At 36.6% G+C, this 19,908-nt stretch overlaps 1 protein-coding gene across 1 annotated transcript in view; it reads left to right on the forward strand.

The window, feature by feature from the left end:
• The window catches only part of THSD7A (thrombospondin type 1 domain containing 7A), a 207,111-nt gene that overhangs the window by 128,901 nt on the left and 58,302 nt on the right, over nt 1-19,908 (forward strand). The window contains exons 9-13 of the mRNA XM_039569406.1: nt 2,246-2,437; nt 10,763-10,997; nt 14,168-14,283; nt 16,486-16,618; nt 19,313-19,416. Of these exons, the coding sequence (XP_039425340.1) occupies nt 2,246-2,437; nt 10,763-10,997; nt 14,168-14,283; nt 16,486-16,618; nt 19,313-19,416 (780 nt within the window). The remainder of the gene's footprint in view (nt 1-2,245; nt 2,438-10,762; nt 10,998-14,167; nt 14,284-16,485; nt 16,619-19,312; nt 19,417-19,908) is intronic.

Genomic DNA, 19,908 nt, shown 5'->3' on the forward strand with positions numbered 1-19,908 from the left:
GTTTACCTCATTGAGTCTTATCTAGCAATGGAACAGTTTGAGATTAGGGTTCACCCCTTTTCTAGCTTTTTTTTTCTATCTGGAATAGATGTTTACAGTCCTCTTCTTTGTCTCTTGTCCTTGAACCCAAACACATGTCCATTCTGATGAAGCAGAAAGGAATCCCTACTGCATTGGTGTCAGGGTGTGATGACCTGCAGTATAACAGAAGGAGCAATTGATGCAAAGACTGAGTCCGGTGAGGGAAGCAGAACTTGGTGTGGGAGAGGTATGAAGCCTTTGGCAGGACTCAAGTTTTTATTTTAATATGAGAAAATATAGCTGCTGAGACTGACTTGATCTCAATGGTCTTTATAATTCAGATGACTATGACTACTTTGGGCTATTTTAAAAACATGAGCTTCAGGATTTTCCCTGGTTTTCAGATCTAAGGAAGATTGATGATTGTAGTTCTGTTGTGCCTAAATATTCTGTATTAATAAAATATTTGGCACTGGTTAAAAGGATCCAATATTGAATGGATGGCCCTCATCTCTTACTCTTTCACAAAGAATTTGGTTAATACTTCTGGGACTCATGATATGTCTTTAGTATTAAAGAACCTCCAAGTTTCAGGAACTCAGTTTAACAGAGATTCTTATTTTAAAGGTTCTAAGACTGTAAACCTTGAATGAAAAAAAAATGTACCTTAGGTAGTTTCTGTTTTGATTAGTATTTGAATAATTTTGTTATTATTATTTTATTGAGCAATAAAGCCTAATTTGAGACTCGGCAAAACAGTGTTTTTAGATCTTCGGCTTAATTTATAGCGTGCTCAGTTCTCGCTGAATTAGCTTTCAGATTCCCTGTGGTAGTTACTAAGAGTAACTGATGATTCAATTACAGGGTATTTAATCAATCTATCTAACAAATATTTTGTCGTATTGAAGACTTAAGTTTATTTGCAAACTTGTTAAGACATTATTTTGTTGATATTGGCTATTAAAACAAAGGGGTTGACATGATGGATTTTAGAAAGTGCATAATGTAGACAACTCCTTTTGGTCCTGTCAAGATCATGTAAGATTCGAGAGTGTTTCAGTAGATGAATCATAGCAAAAGGTTTTATGCCCTAGTACAACAAAGATCATACAGCACAAAAGGCATTGAGATGCTTTGAAATGACATCCTTTTTAGAAAATAAAAAAAAAAAAAGAAATGTTGTGTTCACAACTGAACTGCCTCTTTCATACCTTAATTGTATGTGGTTACCAGGGCCTCAAAAGTCCAATGTACTCTTAGATGCAACATTTTCAGTTCCTCATAACAGGCATTATGTTATAACAAGGCTAGAATTCTAAAAAGTGGACCCAAATCTCTTGCTCCTTCGTTTTTTCCATCATTTGCTCCAACATGAAGATTTATCATGAGACTTAGAGATATCAGAATATGGGGTCATTTGTTCATTCCTCCCTTAGTAAATATTAACTTATTTGATCAAGAAATCATGTCACCTCACAAAACTCTCCATGTTGTGATTAAGGTGCTGTTCAGACAGATCTCAGACACAGTGCTCCCACAATTATCTGATTGAAAACAAAAGAAACCCTGCTATTTAAACACTAGTTAATATTTCATTAAGGAATGCATACCAGCCAGGATCTTTTTATTATAATGAAATGTGTACCTACAGAATATAAATGCATATATCTTGTTAAACTTCCATGACACAAAGACTGATGTGTTGCTGGTTTGCTAACAAATAAAGACCTTTCTAACCAAACAAAACTCTGACTGTAATTTACTGCAGCTTTTCATGTTTTGATGGATAGCTACAATTCAAAGGATGAATTGTGGGTTATAAAGCTGGTTAAGTTAGGATGTTTTTCCCTTTCTCCCTCAAATGCAGATGAAAACTGCGTCATTACTATACATGTATCTCCATGTACACAGTTTTCCATAGGTGTATTATATACTCTGTTACTCACATTTAGATTTTGTGTGGGATCAAGTATATATTACAAAACGAAAGCCTAAAGACCACCCAGGCTGGCATTCACTTCATGAGAATATTGAATCAAACTAGGTTTAAGTACGCTCTTCTAGAATCAAGGCAAAGGAGAAAAGTGATTTTAATAAAAAATCTATTTACCTTGTTTATACAGAAGAACCGAATCTAATTTATTTGTGTGCCCATCTGGACTAGATTGCTCATTTTAAGTTAATTTAGCAAATGGTAGACTGCACTGCCTTTTTTTTTCCCCAGGAGAAGAGGTTGACAGACAGCTGTGTAGAGATGCCATTTACCCGATCCCGGTGGTGTGCGAAGCGCCGTGCCCAAAGGACTGTGTGCTCAGCATGTGGTCTGCGTGGTCCTCCTGCTCACACACCTGCTCCGGCAAAACCACAGAAGGGAAGCAGATGCGCGCCCGCTCCATCCTGGCGTATGCAGGTGAAGGTAAGGGCTCACACTCTTGCAGGCTCCTGTCTGATTGTGAATGCTCAGCTGTCTTTGTAATGTCAAAGTAATTTCTTGATTGACAGGAACAAATTATTAGGTGGAGTTGGGGGGTTTTAAATATAGCAAAATTGTTTAAATGGTTATCCTATTTACTCCTGGTACCTAAAGCTGTTTTAAAGAGGTTTTATTTTGCCCATTTCAGCTACTATGTTTTTATTAATATGCTTAATGTTACTGTTTCTATTTCAGATATATGGTTTCCCTGTTTTCCATTAAAATTAGATAAGGCAAACAGTTTATCCAATACAGACTAGCAACCCTAATTTAGGTCCAGTTTGGAAGGATCTAAGTATCCTGAATGCTGAAAAGACGAGAATTTTAATGGCTCAAACGCTAGCAAATGGGTTTTGTAGTTTCTTATCTCAAATCGGTAATTTATGTTACCCCACTAACATTTTTATTCGTAGCAAGGCTTTGGTTTTTGCTCTGCAAGTCCTCACTCGTGAATGGTTTCCATTTATTCAAATGGTCCTTGTGCAGAGTCTGCAGCAAATGCAAAGAGAAGACATATCTGGAAGATAAAGGAGAAGAAGAAATAGGTTTTAGATATAGGTTCATGGCTATTCTTTGATGATTTTTCCTGGTTCCTATAGCTCTTGGTTTTAAGTATTTGGAGAGGAAGAAATATATTCTGTACATAACATGATTCAAAAATGGCCATGTCAGGTGTGCCAGTGTCCAGCTGATAAAATGCCTCATGCAACACCAGGACCCAGGATACATAGGCACCAAAGAGTTCTTGGCAGGTGTTTTCCCACATGTATTACTGACAGAAAAGTTAAATGCCTTCAATATAAAAGGATTGCATGTATGTGTTAGTTCTTCTTTTAAACTGTTAAGAATTTTATTACTTTACATTAAGATGAAATTTAGCTGAAAAGTGAAAGCTGCAAGGTATGGAAGCAGTGAAACAGAGTATTTGTACACTTTTCTGTTTGCAGACACGGCTAACATTGCTGAAAGTGTACTGTGTATTTGACAGAATTTGGATGACTGTAAAAAAAATTAATATAGCATAGCACTTTCAACCTTTTCTCTGAAGGGAGCCTTTGCTAGAAATGTAAGTGGCAATAAGAACTATATTTTGGTAGCTGATTCAAATCATAGTTATTTAGATGGATCTATGTAACAAAGTAGAAACACTTTTAAAATTATTAACAAAATTGGGTTTTTGTTGTCCCTTTCTTTACAATGTACCAAACAGACTCATTTTGGGGGACACACAGAGCCAGATAATTCAAATAAACCTATATTCAGGCACTTCTTGCTTGTCCATGTAGCCATGTAGGTCAAGACAATAGATTTTCGATATATTTTTGTAATTTTACTGGACACAGAAATTTAAACTCCTGACAAGCATGCCACAGAAGTGAAAACCTTAATTACTGAAAAAATTATTCCACTTTCTTATGCTTAATCTTAAAAGGTACTCCTTATTCTGACTTTGATACTTACTACAACCTAGGTTAATTTACAAAGTTGCAGATGCAGCAAAGCTGTTCAGCATAGCCTGGATTTTAGGTATGTGAATTTTATTCCTGTTCGTTGTGGAATGATCAGAATCAGCACAGAGTGATCACAGACAGATCTCAAACCACAGAGGTTCTAGTGAAGAAATCCCTAAAGTAAGGCTGAGAAAGCTAACTCATTACTTGGGTGTTGTAGTGCTTCAGCTTTGCTCGAACCCTGGCTTCTTTCCCACTATTTCAGATGAAGTTATTCTGTGCTTTTTTTTAAGGATACAAGCTGGTAGGTCTACCCACCTTACAGGAGTGTACTCACATCTTGGTCAGATTTCTTCAACATTGTGCCCCTTTGCACTCTGTACAAACTCCAGAGAATTAAAATATATAAATAAATGAAAGAACCTTCCAAGGCTTAGGGTATTTTTACAACCCTAGCTGGAAGGTACTTTTCACCTTTTCTTGTATTATATTCAAAATGTATCAGTTTAACTTTTATTTTTTATCCTTCAGTGGAATTAGAATTACTGTCATTTTTGTCCTCTTACTCCTGTTATGCCTTTTAGTCATTTGTTACATGACAAATAACTGAATGACTTTTCAGCTCCAGAATTCCATGACCGAGATCAGCTGTGCTCCCAAAACATAAAATACTGAGTGCTGGGAGGTCATTTCATGTTCTAGGAGCACAGAATATATTCATGTATCTGAACATCTGTATTCCATTGATATAAAAGAAAGCTTCATATGAACATCTTTTGGAAAACATACAGTCCTCAGTTCTATTCAGAACTTAGGAAAAATGCACAGAACTGTAGATGGAAGCTCTGTAAGCATCATGTATAACTAAAAATTCCAAGCTGCATAAATGTAAGACAAATAATTCCATTTACACATTAAAACTGAGTTCTGAAAACAGCTATCAGTTCTGTTCAGGTGAACAGTCACACAAGTGTTTTCTTTTGGATTTCTGAACCTTTACTTGAACTGTTGGTATGAGAGACAGACCAGGCTAGGTATACTATTCCATAGGAATTTCTGTATAATGTTGCCATGAGTTTTTACTCAAAACACAATAGAGCAAATATATTGTACATAAATATATTCTATTCCTATTATATATCAGGATTGGCTATTAATTAAGGAAAAAATATGCAAGACTGTTGCAAATAATTTGTATTGTAAGATGACATAAGGGGTCCAGGTGTGGGACCTTGATCACACACATCCTGCTGCTGGTCATTCAGTCCACAAGCCTAGGAAGATCAAAGCATTTCAGGCATTATATACACAGCGAATACTGCAATCCCTCAAAGTATCTGAAGCATTTAATTGTTGTTCATTTGGGTACTTAAACATGAACCCCATTGAAGTTTTTGAGGATCTATAGATACATGTGAAATAAGTTTTTTTTATCTGGCTCTCAGATGGTTTTTTATCAAGTATTGTCTGTGATTGTTCAGTTTCTCTCCACTTTGCAATGAAAAATACTATATTCTGCCATTTTTATTGGCAGATAACTGTCTGTAATAGAGCTATGTCATTTCACACCTAAGAAATTATTTTTCCTTTTATTTCCCAGCTATCTCTGCTGCTGAATTGTTTTGAAGAAACCATCAAATTAACATAGCTGGCCACCAGGAAACAACCACAGCCTAATTTTTTTTTTTTTTGACGACTTAGAATAGGAGTAATTCAGCAGTATTATAATAGTTCCTCAGTGTCGAGAATAGGTTCAGAGGAAAAATATAAGCCCTAAGTAAATTACAGCGGTGACAAGGTTTGGTAATGAGCTCTGGGATACCGACTGCCTCTCCAGCACCACACTGTTTTCTGCTTGAGCCAAAAGCTGACCTCCGTTGTACACCCTCTCATCATCATTTCCTCATACTGAACAAGACCCTTTTCTTGTGGCCAAACTAACAGAGCCTCCAGCACAGTGTGGTCATGCACATCTGGGATGGGTTTATTTACTTGCATTCAGTGGAGAGAAAGGAGTCTCTTCACAAGATAAATACTTACTGTGCTTTGTGAGATGACTCCATGTGGAAATGAGTGTCACAATAACCATTTTTGATATTTTTTCTGAGATCATTGTCCTCAGCTTGAAGGTTTAAAAGGCAAAGTGATTTATAAATTTGCCTGTCTGTGAGACTGCCTATAGTGTTAGCTCATTTGTGTCACTGTCAAATATATCTTCATGGTACCGTAAGAAACTCAGAAAAGTCCCTGTATCAAAATACAAAATGACAGCAAAGGACATAGTGATGTTACCTGATATATCATATAGTTGTTCTGCATAAATCTAGTAAGGTATCATATACAGCTCAGCCTCACTCATGAATGTAGGGTTTGTCTATTTTTGTTTTATATTCCGTTTAATATTTCTGCTCTTTTTTTATTCCCTTTTCACAATAAATCTTATATAATTAGTAGTGTGCACTGAGACAGCTTCACATTGCTACTATATCTGAGACTAAGAAGTACTAAAGGAATCCTAGTTTTTCAGTAAGTAATATATATGTAGATTGATTCTGAATTGATCATACACTGCCATAGAGTGACACTGGCAAATCGGTGCAACACAGCACAACACTAATGTTGTGGATACATCCCAAGTTTTATTAGTAATATTGATTTTGGAAAATTAAAGATTTAACACCCCACTCCCCCCCAAAAAAATCGAAAAAAAACTAAAACCAAAAAACCAAAAGTCAAATGGAAAGAGGAAACTAAGATGACTTAAAAGCTTAATTTAATAAAATGAGAGTGAAGGGAAATTTTTTTTATGTATTCTCTTAGGGCAGGGATGCATATGCATGTCAGTGTTTTACTATGAGTATTACATGCTCATAGACTAGCAAAGTGTAGTGCCAGAAGGACTATTTGGTATGACCTCATATATCACAGACCACTAAACATCACAGTTAGATAGTATAGAATATCAGTTGTCTGTCAGATATTCTGTTTGACAGGGACCAACAGCTCTTCTCATCTATCTGCAAGACTAATTTATTGAATATATAAGAAATAGCTGGATCAAAGGAGTTTCTTCTCAACACTTGGCAAATTATTGTTGATATGCTTTAAAATTTTATTCCTGATAAAATTCCAGTGCCGTTTGAATTCGTATTTACAAACAAGAAGTCATGCTTAGGGTTTTTTAATGTATTTACTCTTCCTACACTTCTTGAGGTTGTTTTTAATTTTTGTATTTTCCTGGCTTGAAATAACAGTGCTTGGTAATTAAATCTGAAAGCATAAAATTGAGTAATTGTTTTACCAGCAAATTGCTAATTCACAAAAGAATAAGTTTTGGAGAACATGAGGTTTTTCATGAAACAGGAATAAAAAAACCCCACTTAGTTTTGGGACCATGCAAACTGAATTTTCAGGCAAGACTTACTAAGTGACCTGACACCTGTGTGAGAAAGGTGAGCCAGGGCAGGTATGTTACTGTGTTCTTTTGCTCAGGAGCTCATCAGCTCAGATTGCTGACTGTAGTGAGGGGTCAGGGGCTGAAATCCTATCCTGGAAAAGACTTGAGGACAGGTCTCTCATTTCCCATGGGTCCACTCTGCATCCTGACCTGTTGTGTGTGTAGGACAGGTCTGCTTGGTTTGTATAATGGATATACACCAGGTGAGGAAGCATCAATGTTTGCAGAACAGGAACAGTCTTGGTTCTGACTGTGTCTGTTTTCAGGAAGTGCAGCTGCCTTGAGAAGTATCTACCTCATGAGAGAGAGAGAGTAACACCTCACTCACTAGAATACAAGAGACACTTCAGTCACATCTGTTTTCTCAAACTTTAAGACTATTCCAGCTGTTTTGAAATGCATTTGTAAAACTATATGCATTTGCAAAAACGAGTTATATCAAGACGATTAATTAAAATTATCCTAAATGCTTAAAAAAATGTTCAGCATTTTGAAATTTAAAAGTTATCAAGTCAATGTCACAAAAAAAGATTAATAAAATCCAATCATTGAATATCCTCGAGCAAGGTGTCTTACCCATTAGCAATTCCAAACCAGGCAGAAAAGAAGTCTAAGTGCATGACAATTCTGTTAAAGCTTTCAAGGAAACAATATCATATCTCACCTATTTTATGAGCAGTATGCAAGTCCCTCTGCAAACCTAGTCGTTCATTTCCAAGACCACTTTGCTTAAGATTCCAAACCCAAAACTAAATGCTTCAACTGTTTTTTGTATCCTTGAAATTATTATTTTTAGTACTGCCAAGTAGTTATTTACTGTCATCTGATCATCTATTATTAAAGGATATGTTTATTATTGTACGTCCCTTTTTGGCATATTCTGATGAATTCAAATGTCTGTTTTATTTTTTTCCTGTGATACTCATTTACTTTTATATTCCTGTCAAACCTGTTCTCAACTGGGGATATGCTCATAAAGTTGTTACCCCTACACAGATGTTGTAAAGGGCATCTCTAATTGCCAGTTTTCCAGCCCCTTCTACATTTTGTGTACCTAGTTAAATTTGAGGAAGCACAAGAGAATGCTGTTTTCCTGTAGAGAATGGCACACTGATTTTTATTTTAGTAGTATTATTTCCACATTTTGTTCAGTCTTTGCATGTTTTTTTTAACTCCTGGTTTAATCTGAACAGAGCTGTATTCCCACTGAGCTGCAGACATTCATGCCCCAATGTTTTTCATTTACAAGTAATGTCAATCTCATTTTATTCCCTGGTTATACATTCTTGAATAGCTGTCGAAACCGAACCTCCATTGTCACTTTATTCTCAAATGTCTTAGGAACTGGTGACTGTGGCACTCAATTCTGGGAAAATATTTTTTCCCCCATGCACCCCCTTTAATTTTTAAATTTCATTAAATATTTCCCTTGTGTTTTTTCTCGAGCTAACATCAGATGGAAATACTTAATTTATTAACCTTCTCTACATCTTTCAAATTTTCCTTATTTAACCCTACTAATGGAGGAACGTCTAGACTCCTCACATGGTTCAATTTTCCCTTCCATGACAAATAATCTTTGACTTTACGATTTTTTTTTCTCTTCAAAATACACTCACTTTCCAAATTTACTTGCTTATATTCCTGTCTGCTTGGTTTAGCTGCTTTGTTTTTTCTTGAGGGATGATGATTAGATAACATTATGAAATTTATCACATAACCAAAATTCTATTTTATCATTTATATTTTTAATTTATTTTTTAGGAAAATATGTCTGGCATTTTTTTTAATGCTCTGCACACTGACATATTTTAACCAATTCTAATAGACTTGGCATCCATTCTGAACCAAAAAAAATTCAAGTTATTATTTAATTCGCATTTTTGTAGGTTTCTCTAATCCTCCTTTGCAAAATTTAAGATTAGCTAGTCTGTGGCATGACATCTCAACTAATACAATGTTAACTGTTGCTTGGTTACATCAATATTTTTAGAAAAAAGCCAGAAATTAAAAATATTCCTAGAGAAATAAATTGAGGATTATGATTTTATCTTGCATTTTCATTAGAATGGACCTTTTCTCATGTGTGCTGCAGATCTAGACCATGAAGAACAACTTGGGGTATAAAGTATTTTATACTGATGACTTGACTTTCTTGTTTTGGAGTATTTGAAGTGTCCATTGTTTCTCTGATTACATTTACTTTCTTGTTTAATATCAACAATGAGTGCTTGAAACTCCTTCCCTCCTGCATATCTGTAGAGCAGACAGTCAACTTGAAGTTCAGTGCTGGGATCTAAAGACAATATACTCTACAACATGCATGTGGTGTGAGCATACATTTTTCTTTTTAGAGAAAAGTCATATGGATCATCAGCATTAACTAACAAAAAACTCCTCTTTCAGTCATCTTTCTTACTTTTCTTGTGTTTAGGAGAGGCTAAAATGTTGTTTAGATTTTTCACTGCCTTTTCATCAGTTGGAGATAGGAGCCCCATTGTTCCTTGTAGGCCAGAATCTTAAACCTAGATTCTGAGTGTCTAATAACACTGGATATTTAGCGGGCGTGATGTCTGCTCGCAGGGCTGGGCATCTAATAGCCTGTGATCAACTCTGGTAGGAAAGACCTCTTCATTTCTCCTGGAGGATTGGGAGGCCAAAGTAGTTTTGAAGTGCTTGAATATAATAAACTGAACAGACTATCTGAAACCAAACACAACAAAGACAACATTATCTGAGCTTTTCTTCACAGTCACTGACACTTGATTGCATTTTAGTCCTAACCTGCTTTTTATCTTAATCTGGACCTGAAATTGCCAGCCGTGCCATCCTCTTTGGTTTACATAACATGGATAAATATCCACTGGGACCTAGGACAAGAGCTCCAAAAATCTTTTCAATTGATCTGTGCATTAGACATAAACAGTGGTCTTTAGCCATGCATAACTAGAATAATTAACAATTTTTTCTGCCTAGAGCCTTCATACGTCCTTACATGATCTCTTGCAGTCTCTTTTAGAGAACCAAAATAGTAAGGCTGTAGATTACTCCAAGCACATTAGTGTGTTATAGAAGTTATGATTATTTTGTTATCCTTTTGGTACAGACTTACACACTGTCCATGAACAGTCTGTGTGGCTTGTTGACTGAAATTTGTCAAAGTCAATATTGGGCATATGAAGAGGAGGAAAAAGGAACAGCATTTCTTTCATGTAATCAAACTGATAATACATGTAATCAAACTGCTAAAATATAACTAAGAAAATTTCAAAGTGGGTTTGTGGTATGGGTTTTTTAAATAAAAAAAAAAAAATTGTCTCCTTCCACTGAATGCTCTTTTGCCCTCTTTTATTGTTCCAGGAGGAATACAGTGCCCAAATAGTAGTGCCCTCCAGGAAACACGCAGCTGTAACGAGCACTCTTGCACTGTGTACCATTGGCAGACCGGTCCATGGGGACAGTGCATAGAGGACACGTCTGTCTCTGCTTTCAACTCCTCTGCCAGCTGGAATGGGGAGGCCACCTGTTCCGTGGGGATGCAGACAAGAAAGGTCATCTGTGTGAGAGTCAACGTGGGACAAGTAGGCCCAAAAAAGTAAAGATCTTTAAAAATGTCTTCATGCTGTAATTAATGTTTGGATTTTACTGCTTTATATTTTTATCACTGATGACTGTTTTCAAAGGCAGAAAGACCCTCTCTTTTGTGTTCTCATGAGGGAATGTTTAATCTTCTAAAAATACAAAACTGGCACAACAGGAAGACTAGATAATACCTTTCTCACGGTGGATTTTTATGGGTGGTATTTACAGTGGTGATTCTGCTGACAGCCGAATAAATCCAGTTGGGTCCTTGCCACCATCAGGTTGAGTCACAATAAAATTCTTGGAGTATGTGTGTGACATGCAGACCAGCACCATTTCCAAGATCCTTGTTGCCTCCAAACAAGCAGTGCATTGTATGGATTAGTGCAGTTCCACTCAAAAGTAGTGCTGTGAATCTCAATACAGTACAGCATTTCTTCTTCTCAGAACCAGACCAAGGAGGTGTAGCATAGTGGAACCTGACATGTCGTTAATTTGAAACGTTAGTTTGAACATTAACATGACAAACTTTGTGAATTTTTTTTCCCATTTATGTGGTTTTTTAAGTTATGCCTTTGGCCCAATGATTTGGTTTTACAGTTTAATGTGTGACCAGGCTTAAATACGGATTAGCTGCTAGTAAAATGCATTTGATAATATCTTTGTAGGGATTGGCACTCTGTAAATATATACCACTCAGAACAGATTCAAAACTGGAAGAACTGATAGCAGAGGTGGTTTAGAAAGTTCATGAGGCAGCTATTTTCACACTAAATATTTGCTTGCTGCCTGCCATTTGTTGCTTTATTCTGCAGTAGATTTAAGCCTAATTTACTTTAAATGGAAATGTGGGGAGTAATGTCTGCACATTCAGTAATCTAAATGGTTGTGTATCTGCATTAAGTGGCTGTTCTATTTAGTCACGATACCATTATATCTCTTGTTTGGTACATTTACATTAAAAAGCCCACAAACCTTTAATGATTTATCATCCTTTTTAAATCTACTGTAAATGCCTGTACCTTTGATTTGACCTTAAATTCTGGGAGGAGGACTGTTTTATTCTTTCATAAATGAATCATATGAAATGAAAAAAAGTCTTCGTTGATCCTTGAAATCGTCACATCAAAATCACCTAATCGTTTTTAAAGACCTAGACATTTAAGATGAAAATATAAATAGGAACCTTGTTTTAAACTCCCCTTATAAAAAGGATTACTTTGATAAGATACAATCAATATTATTGGCCTTATCTGCCTCACAAGTTACAGACTCCAGCATGTATCTTTTTTGTTTAATTTGACCTTGAGTAAGGACTGCAAAAAAATCAATACTTTGCTTTAAGCCACATATAGTAAATACAAACAATATAAAGCATAGAAATGGTGTTCTAATTGAACTAATTGCCTTGCCTAAGTATCTGAAGAGGAATTGTAGTGTTTAGTGCTCCTGAAAGATGAAGTTCTCAGTGAAATGGTGAATGTGTATATTTCAGACTGTTTTGTATGCTTATAATTTCTCCTGCATTTTTAAGAGAAAAGCCAATGCAAGAAAAGCCATTAGTAAGCCAATGTTCAATGCTTTTCAGAAACACTTTTTATTTTAACCTTCAAGAAAATTTCTGACATCTTCGTCAATATATGTGATTGGTAGCAGAGGTTTTTTTAAAGTGTATCTGATCATATCTAAATACACCCTTGCATATAGAATCTGATTTTATGAATCACATGGAACCAAGGCACAAGTTGACTTAAAAATGTAAACAGATCTTACAGAGAAGTGATCGAGATTTATGCTGCTATAGTTATATTATTTCTTTTTCTTCACATTGGTGGAAGGGGAGAAAAGAGAAAGGGTGGAGACACCATTCTAAGAGGGCACCGAGGAATGGGTGCTGGTTCATGATAATTGATCATATACTGAGGAGTGAATGTGAACTGGCAGGAAAATGCAGAGACAACTGGTAGAAAGCCTGCACGAGCAAGTATTATTGTTGAAGAGTACGTTCCTGTAAAGCTGCAAATCAGCTTTTCTCCTCCTCACATTGTACAGGCATTGTTGCAGCGGGGATTACTGGAACAAGCATATATCAAACCAGGAGTCCCGTGGAAATGAAGTATATATGGACAGATTCGTGGTAGATATTTCAGAGATGTTTATTTCTCCAGCCGCATGGCCGGGGCTCTGCTCAGGAACTCCATGGCAGGGGGAGGGACCCCAACAAGGCATAGTTCTCTGCTGACCATGGAGACTAGATTTTCTTGATAGTTTACCATTAGACTTGCCTCTCTCACCTGTCTGGTCCCAGTTGCCTAGCACTGAAAAGAGGAAAAGCTAGTCATAGTAATGTTTTTCCATAATTATCCAAAAGCTCCCAAATATAGATGTGATGTTTTTCTTACATCTTTACATATTCTTCAGACAGCCCACAGTCTGTATGTGTTTAGAGCAATAGCAATTTTGAAATTATTTTAAATATTTTCAGTACTTCTGTGAGTTATTGTTCCATTCTGAAACAAGTATTGCTGCATAGAGAGTTGTTTTTCCTTGATGAAAAAGGACAGAATCCCCACAGAATGGGGAAAATGACCTGCGTAATGAGTCCCATATGTTGCAGTCCAATAATCCTTTTTATATGCTGATCAAGACTCTTCCTAAAACAAGTAAGGTTTTCTGCCTTTTCTGACAGTCTTTCTCGGTCTCATTGATCTGGCAGTTTTAAATCCTTTTCTGGTTTCTCTCATAATCACAGCCAGCTTATACCTATTTGTTCCTGGGTTAGCAGTGTTATTTATTTTGAATATGTCTCCTTCCAGAGTTTGTATTTAGATAAAGTGATGAGACCTGAAAATGTATTTTACTAAGCTAAATCAGATGGCTTTTCTTCATAATTATGTGAAAGCTTGAAAATAACCCTTAAAATACAGTCTAGCATGGTGAGTGAGGGATGATGGTTATTTAAATCCTGAGGTGCAGAATACACCACGTTTGGCTTGCTTTCACCACATGTATTTAATTGCTACTAGTTTTTATATTAGTGCTCCATCCTGTTGAATTCTGGGCAGCAAGCACTGTCCTCATGTGTCTGCAAGCATTCAGTACCTCACATGATTCACTACTTCATTGCAAAGTGGTTGTTTATTTGATAATGCTTCTTTGTAATTTTTGGGGTTTTTTTTTTAGATGCCCTGAAAGCCTTCGACCTGAAACTGTGAGACCTTGTCTGCTTCCTTGCAGGAAGGACTGTATTGTGACTCCATTCAGTGACTGGACAGTGTGTCCTTCATCTTGTCAAGAAGGTAATTTTATCCATTTTGTGCTAATAGATTTTAGGAGTAAAAAAAATGGGCAGTCAGACTAGCAGTCACTTTTGGCAGAATGCTTATACATATCTCTTTCTGACAGAGGACATGTAATACCTGGTACAGCTGCTGCAGGGAGGACATAGAGTTTTTGCTGAAAAGGACAGTTATTTCAATACATTTTCTATATGCATCTGTTTAGATTTTTTTTTCCACGTTTTTCCTAATATTACAAACTCCCATTTGCATCTTACACTGATAAAGAGATGACTAGTTACAGGGTAGACACATACCTCTTAACATCATCAGCTTATCATCTTAACATCAATACTTGTACAATGTTAGCATTTTAATTGTCAGATTTTGGTTTTGGAAATACCTGGGCTCATGCTGTTTTCTCATCAGAAAAACCTGAGTCTTTATATACAAGGAGATAAGTATGTAGATAAGTAGACGTGCAGTTGTATATAATTTTGTCTGGCTGCTCTACTCCAAGAAAAATTGAAGGAGAGTTAATAAAAACCAACAGACTTTACATTGATGTGAATGGTCCAATTTAAACATATAATCCAACACCATTTTTATACATTTGACAAAGCTCTTTAAAACAGTGTGGGTCTCCCCTGAATTTTTATTACTCTGGAATCTCACATGAAGTTAGCATGATGACAGGCTTAATATTAGCCACACTTTTATGCTTTATTTCTCTTTTTAAGCTTAACAGGAGGCATTTTTCCAATATGTACTATTACAGACAGACTCTGTAATACCCTCTGTTTCACAGGGTGCTAATCCCTATGTGGGACATGGTGATTACTCACAGCTACCACTTTGTCAGAATGCAAAAGATATAGTTACATCAAACATACACACTTGGGCTGTCATGACCAATTCTTTAGGCTTTATAAAGGAAACAAGAATAAAGGTATTTTTGCAGTAATTTCTACCAGTGTTTAGTGCATTCGAACAAATGAAAAAAGGGGTTAGGAAGACTAAATTCATAACCTTTGAAAGAGAGCAGAGAATTGAATCCATTAAATCTGAATCTACAAAATAGTTATTCATTATTAAATACACGTTATTTTACAGCAGTATTAATTGTTCTTTCTGAAATACTTTTGTTGGAGGAGATCAAAATTCCATCCTTTTCTGTTCCCATTTCTATGGGTTTTAAGAAAGTTCTTGATGCAATGAGCATATCTTCATGAATATTTACCACAAACTCGTGTGCAGGCTTCTATAAAACAGTATATTTGTGAGCTAAAGGAGTTTTGTCTATTTGGCGAGTCAAACTCTCTTTATACTACACAAACAATTTTTATTTCATGGGGTTTACCCATTTGTGCCAGTAAGCAGGTCAGTAGCTTTCCTGGGCTGCACGTCTGTCTTGCCCCTTGTGCCAGCTCCTGGCATCTCCTGGAGCTGTTTGACTCGGGAGTGAAGGGTTTCCTCCGTGCTGAAGAGTGGCCAGGTGGTGGAGAGTCACCGCGGGATTCTCCTACTGCTCGCTCCTAATTACAATTGCTTGGCTGTGGTCCAGCACACTTCTGTGATCAGACAAGCTGCAGCTGCTGTAATAACCCACCCAAAGCTGATATCAGCCCAGTCAGCCAAATGTCTGCTCTACTGCTCTCTGTGAAAAAAAACCAAACTTCCAAGATTTTTACCTAACAGAGGCATTGCTGTGGAACTAATACTGATATGTAGCTTTTCTCTTAATTTTCTGCCTGAAGAACCGATACCTGAAGATGACTGAAATTAAAATTCCTAAAGGAACTATTCACTTTTGTAGTTTTTCATTAATAATGGATGACCATAATAATTAAAAAATGCAAACTGTAAAGGAATCCTAGAGCAGAATTTCTAGTTTTACATGCAAATGATTAGGGTAAGGTTATAGCTTCAAACTGTAAAGTGTAGCAGCAAACTGAGCTGGTTTAATGTTTTTTGTATTGAACTGTTTATTCATTTCAGCTGTCTGTTCATTTGTTCAGTATTGCTGGTATTGCTTTCTGTTTAGTTCTGCTTTCTGGCCTTGAGCTGAAATTGAAGTGTTTTTTCTATTAAGCTTAATTTTTCTGCTTATGGGCAAAATAGCATGTCAATATTACGGCATTTGGTTCAAATACCTTGTTTTCATCCTAATTAGTTTCATCCCTATGTAGCAGCAGTAAAAACAAGCTATTCTGTTCTTTGCAGGGGGTGTCACAGTAAGGAAGCAGTCCCGACACCGAGTCATCATCCAGCTCCCTGCCAATGGTGGTCGGGAGTGCCCAGACTCTTTGTTTGAGGAAAGGGAATGTGAAGCTTCTCCTGTCTGTCATAGCTACAGGTATGTGAGACTATCAACCAGAAAGAGCTTAGACATGATTGTTAAACTTTTACTACCTCTAAAGCTTGCTGAATTCCATTTCTTAGCAGTTGTTGTTTTTCTAACATGTACTATTTAGAAAATAGGATACACATCTGAATCAAGGTTTCACAATAGATATGTAGACTCAGCTGGGCCCATAGGGAGTCACTGGTTCATTTTGTTCCAGTTCCTTCTCAAGAACATTGCAGCAACTAAGAATGACTTTCCAGAATAAATTTTTCCTAGAAACTGTTTTGACATTCTATGCATGAAAAAAGTCTTTCTAAACTATCCAAAGTGCTGAACTGCAAGCTTATATGTTTAGGAGAGCTGAGTTCTGGTGCCACACTGTTCGACCTACCATATCCTTCATTTTTCTATCCCTGTAAGCCCTGAGACACTCCAGAGCTGAAGATATTCCCCATATGCCCTGTGTCCTCTGCATTGTCTGATCTTCACCACAGAATGTTGAGGACTGTTCAAGAAGGTGGAAACATCATTGCTTAAGAAAATGTTTGGATAGTTCTGTAATATCCATCTGAGTGTGTGGGAAGGTCTAGACATACAACAAGATCTGGTTGTTGATAGAGACAAAGTTTAGAAGATTTTGATGGTGTTAGTTAGATTTACTTGACAAAATAATAAAAAGATTTTTTTTCTGTTTTATGAATAGTAATACACATGAAGCTATTCTCTGTTGCAGAGGTAAAAATAGAATTTAAGCTTAGTTTAATGAAAATAAATTGAGATTAAAGAAATGTGATTCTTTCATCATCTGATAAGAATTATCATTTCAAATTGATTAGGAGCTCACACTCTATGCAACTAAGAGATATTAAAAGATTGAAAAGAACATTGGGAAGCTACCAAAATCAGTACCCTAAAGAGCAGAGAAATAGAGCTCAAGAACTTTTTATAGTCAAAATTAGAGCCAGAGTTTTATCTTTTAAAATGCTGGTTGCTCCTCATCTCTTCAGTATCTGAGCTGCATGATAATGTGCTGAGCATAAGAAAGAAGAGTTGCTAGTGGTAGATGAGGTCATTTATATTTCATGACATGAACTAATACTAAACACATGTTCCATATATTTCCTTTAGCATCTTTCTGACCTGCACACATGCTGCAACAGATGGACTCACATGCAGCTGGCTCATGCCTAAGTTAGTTGCTGTCCCATAGAGGCAGGTTGCAAGGAAACTCGAGGTGCAAAACCATTGAAATAGTTTAAAACATGCAAACTGCTGATGGCTGGAGCTGTGGACAACTGTGGATTATTTTAGAGTTGTGACAACAGTCTTGCCTGGATTTGTTATATTTAAGGACTGGGGTATTCTGCAGCACTAGCAGGGAACTTTTAAAAAGTTTCATAGAGGTTTATATTAATGATAGAATAATTTAAGCAGTACAATATTTCATTTGTTATCAATGTTCTTTTTGTTTGTGTTTTATTTTTGATATGGTGAGCCGATATTCACATTGTGTTGGTTTTCTTGGCTGGCTCCACATTTGTAAGGTGTTGCCACTTAGCAACCCAAGATCCCAGGAATTTCCTGAGATGCCCTTGCAAGCACTCAAGCCCACTGCCCCAATACTTTCCTGTAGCTACCCTTCCTTTTTGTTTCTTATTTCTCCTTTTGGAATAGTATTTTTCAAGTGAAGCTTAACAAAGGTATTTGTTTGTTGTGACAACCTTACCTTTGTAATCATATCCTTTAAGGTTTGTGAAAACAAAATAAAAATCCTAAAATTTTGCTCATCCTACCTTATCTTAGTAGCTCCAAGACTTGTCCCTGTTTCAAGAAAGGCAGAATTGCTCCATTTATTTTTGTGTTGGAAGGCATTCCTAAGGGAGGGGGTGAAAAAAGACCTGGGGAAGAGGAAAGATCAAGCACCTAATAGTGACAGTATTTACTGCCCAAAGACAATCTCAATATTGCCTGAATCAGAAATCAAACCTGCAGTCTTAACTCTGGAATGTATTTGGGAAACTTCAATACACCTTTGCTTCACTGACTTAGGTGGAAGAAAGAAAGGAAGGAAAAGAAAGTGGGAAAGAGGGGAGGTTTATTAGGGTGTGGTACTATTTAAAATTTGTCTTTACTTAATTGGTCCGTGCTGATTTTTGAGATGTTAGTGTCCTTTCATTAAATCCACTTTTCAAATTTCAGTATGTCATTTTGTTGAATCATATAATACTCTAAGCATGCTCAGATATAAATTCATAGCAAAGGAGTTCTCTTGTTAAATGGGTAATCAATACACGTAATTTTATTGTTCTGTGTAGTTTTCTTTTTTGAATTTTCTTTTTCATATTTTGTATAACTGTGTTAGTGCTTTGTCTTAATATATTCACTGTGTATTTTTTTGGCACTGTTAATATAACTTTGTGCTTCAAAATCCTTGGAAATGTATATGGTTTGCTTTCTCTTTCCACGTTTGCTTCCTCCTTTCTTCCATATGTTCTTAGTGGCCTCATCCTAAAAGAACAAAAAAAAGTTAATGGAATAGAGATAAGTTTATGGTACTGTTACTAGTTCTTTTGTGAAGCGCCTGTGACCAGTTAGTAAAAATAAGCAACAGCTCATGGTGATTTATAACACCATCTAGCACTCGTGCTGCCTTGGGTTTGATGGCTACAAGGTTCAGATGGATTGCTTCCCCTCTCATTTCAGGTGGAAGACCCACAAATGGCGCAGGTGCCAGCTGGTACCATGGTATGTGCGCCAAGACAGCCCGGGAGCACATGAGTCTTGTGGACCTGGGCTACAAGCAAGAGGTTAGACCCTTTGTTTCTGTCATTTATTCCTCAGAAATCTATAGATGCACTGGTGTGGGAAGTGCCTTACATTTTAGGACTTGTAACCTAATTTTATCTATCTTTATGGGCATCAGCAAAGGAAAATACTGAAAGTGTTTAGGGCCATGTCTCAGTATGTTTGGAGTCTCTGGCAGCACAGAGATCCTACAGCCTCTCTGCCATTTGCTCCCTGCTGCAATTTGCCTGTGTGACCCCTTACCCTTTCACTGTATATCTCTGAGAACAGTCTGGCTACTTCTTCTCTATACTCTCAAATTAAGGTAGTTACAGAGACCAATGGGAGCATGAGAGATGCAAGACTTTGCATTTACACTGTTAATGTTCAGTGCCAGCCCATTTCTCCAGGTTGTCAAGGTCCTTTGAATGGCAGTCCTTCCAGGTAGGTACTGACTGCTCAAACTGCCATTGTCCTCAAACTTGCTGAGCATGCTTTCTGTACAGGTTGTTAAG

The sequence above is a fragment of the Corvus cornix genome, chromosome 2 (genome assembly GCF_000738735.6).
Source record: "Corvus cornix cornix isolate S_Up_H32 chromosome 2, ASM73873v5, whole genome shotgun sequence".
Classification (NCBI taxonomy): domain Eukaryota; kingdom Metazoa; phylum Chordata; class Aves; order Passeriformes; family Corvidae; genus Corvus; species Corvus cornix.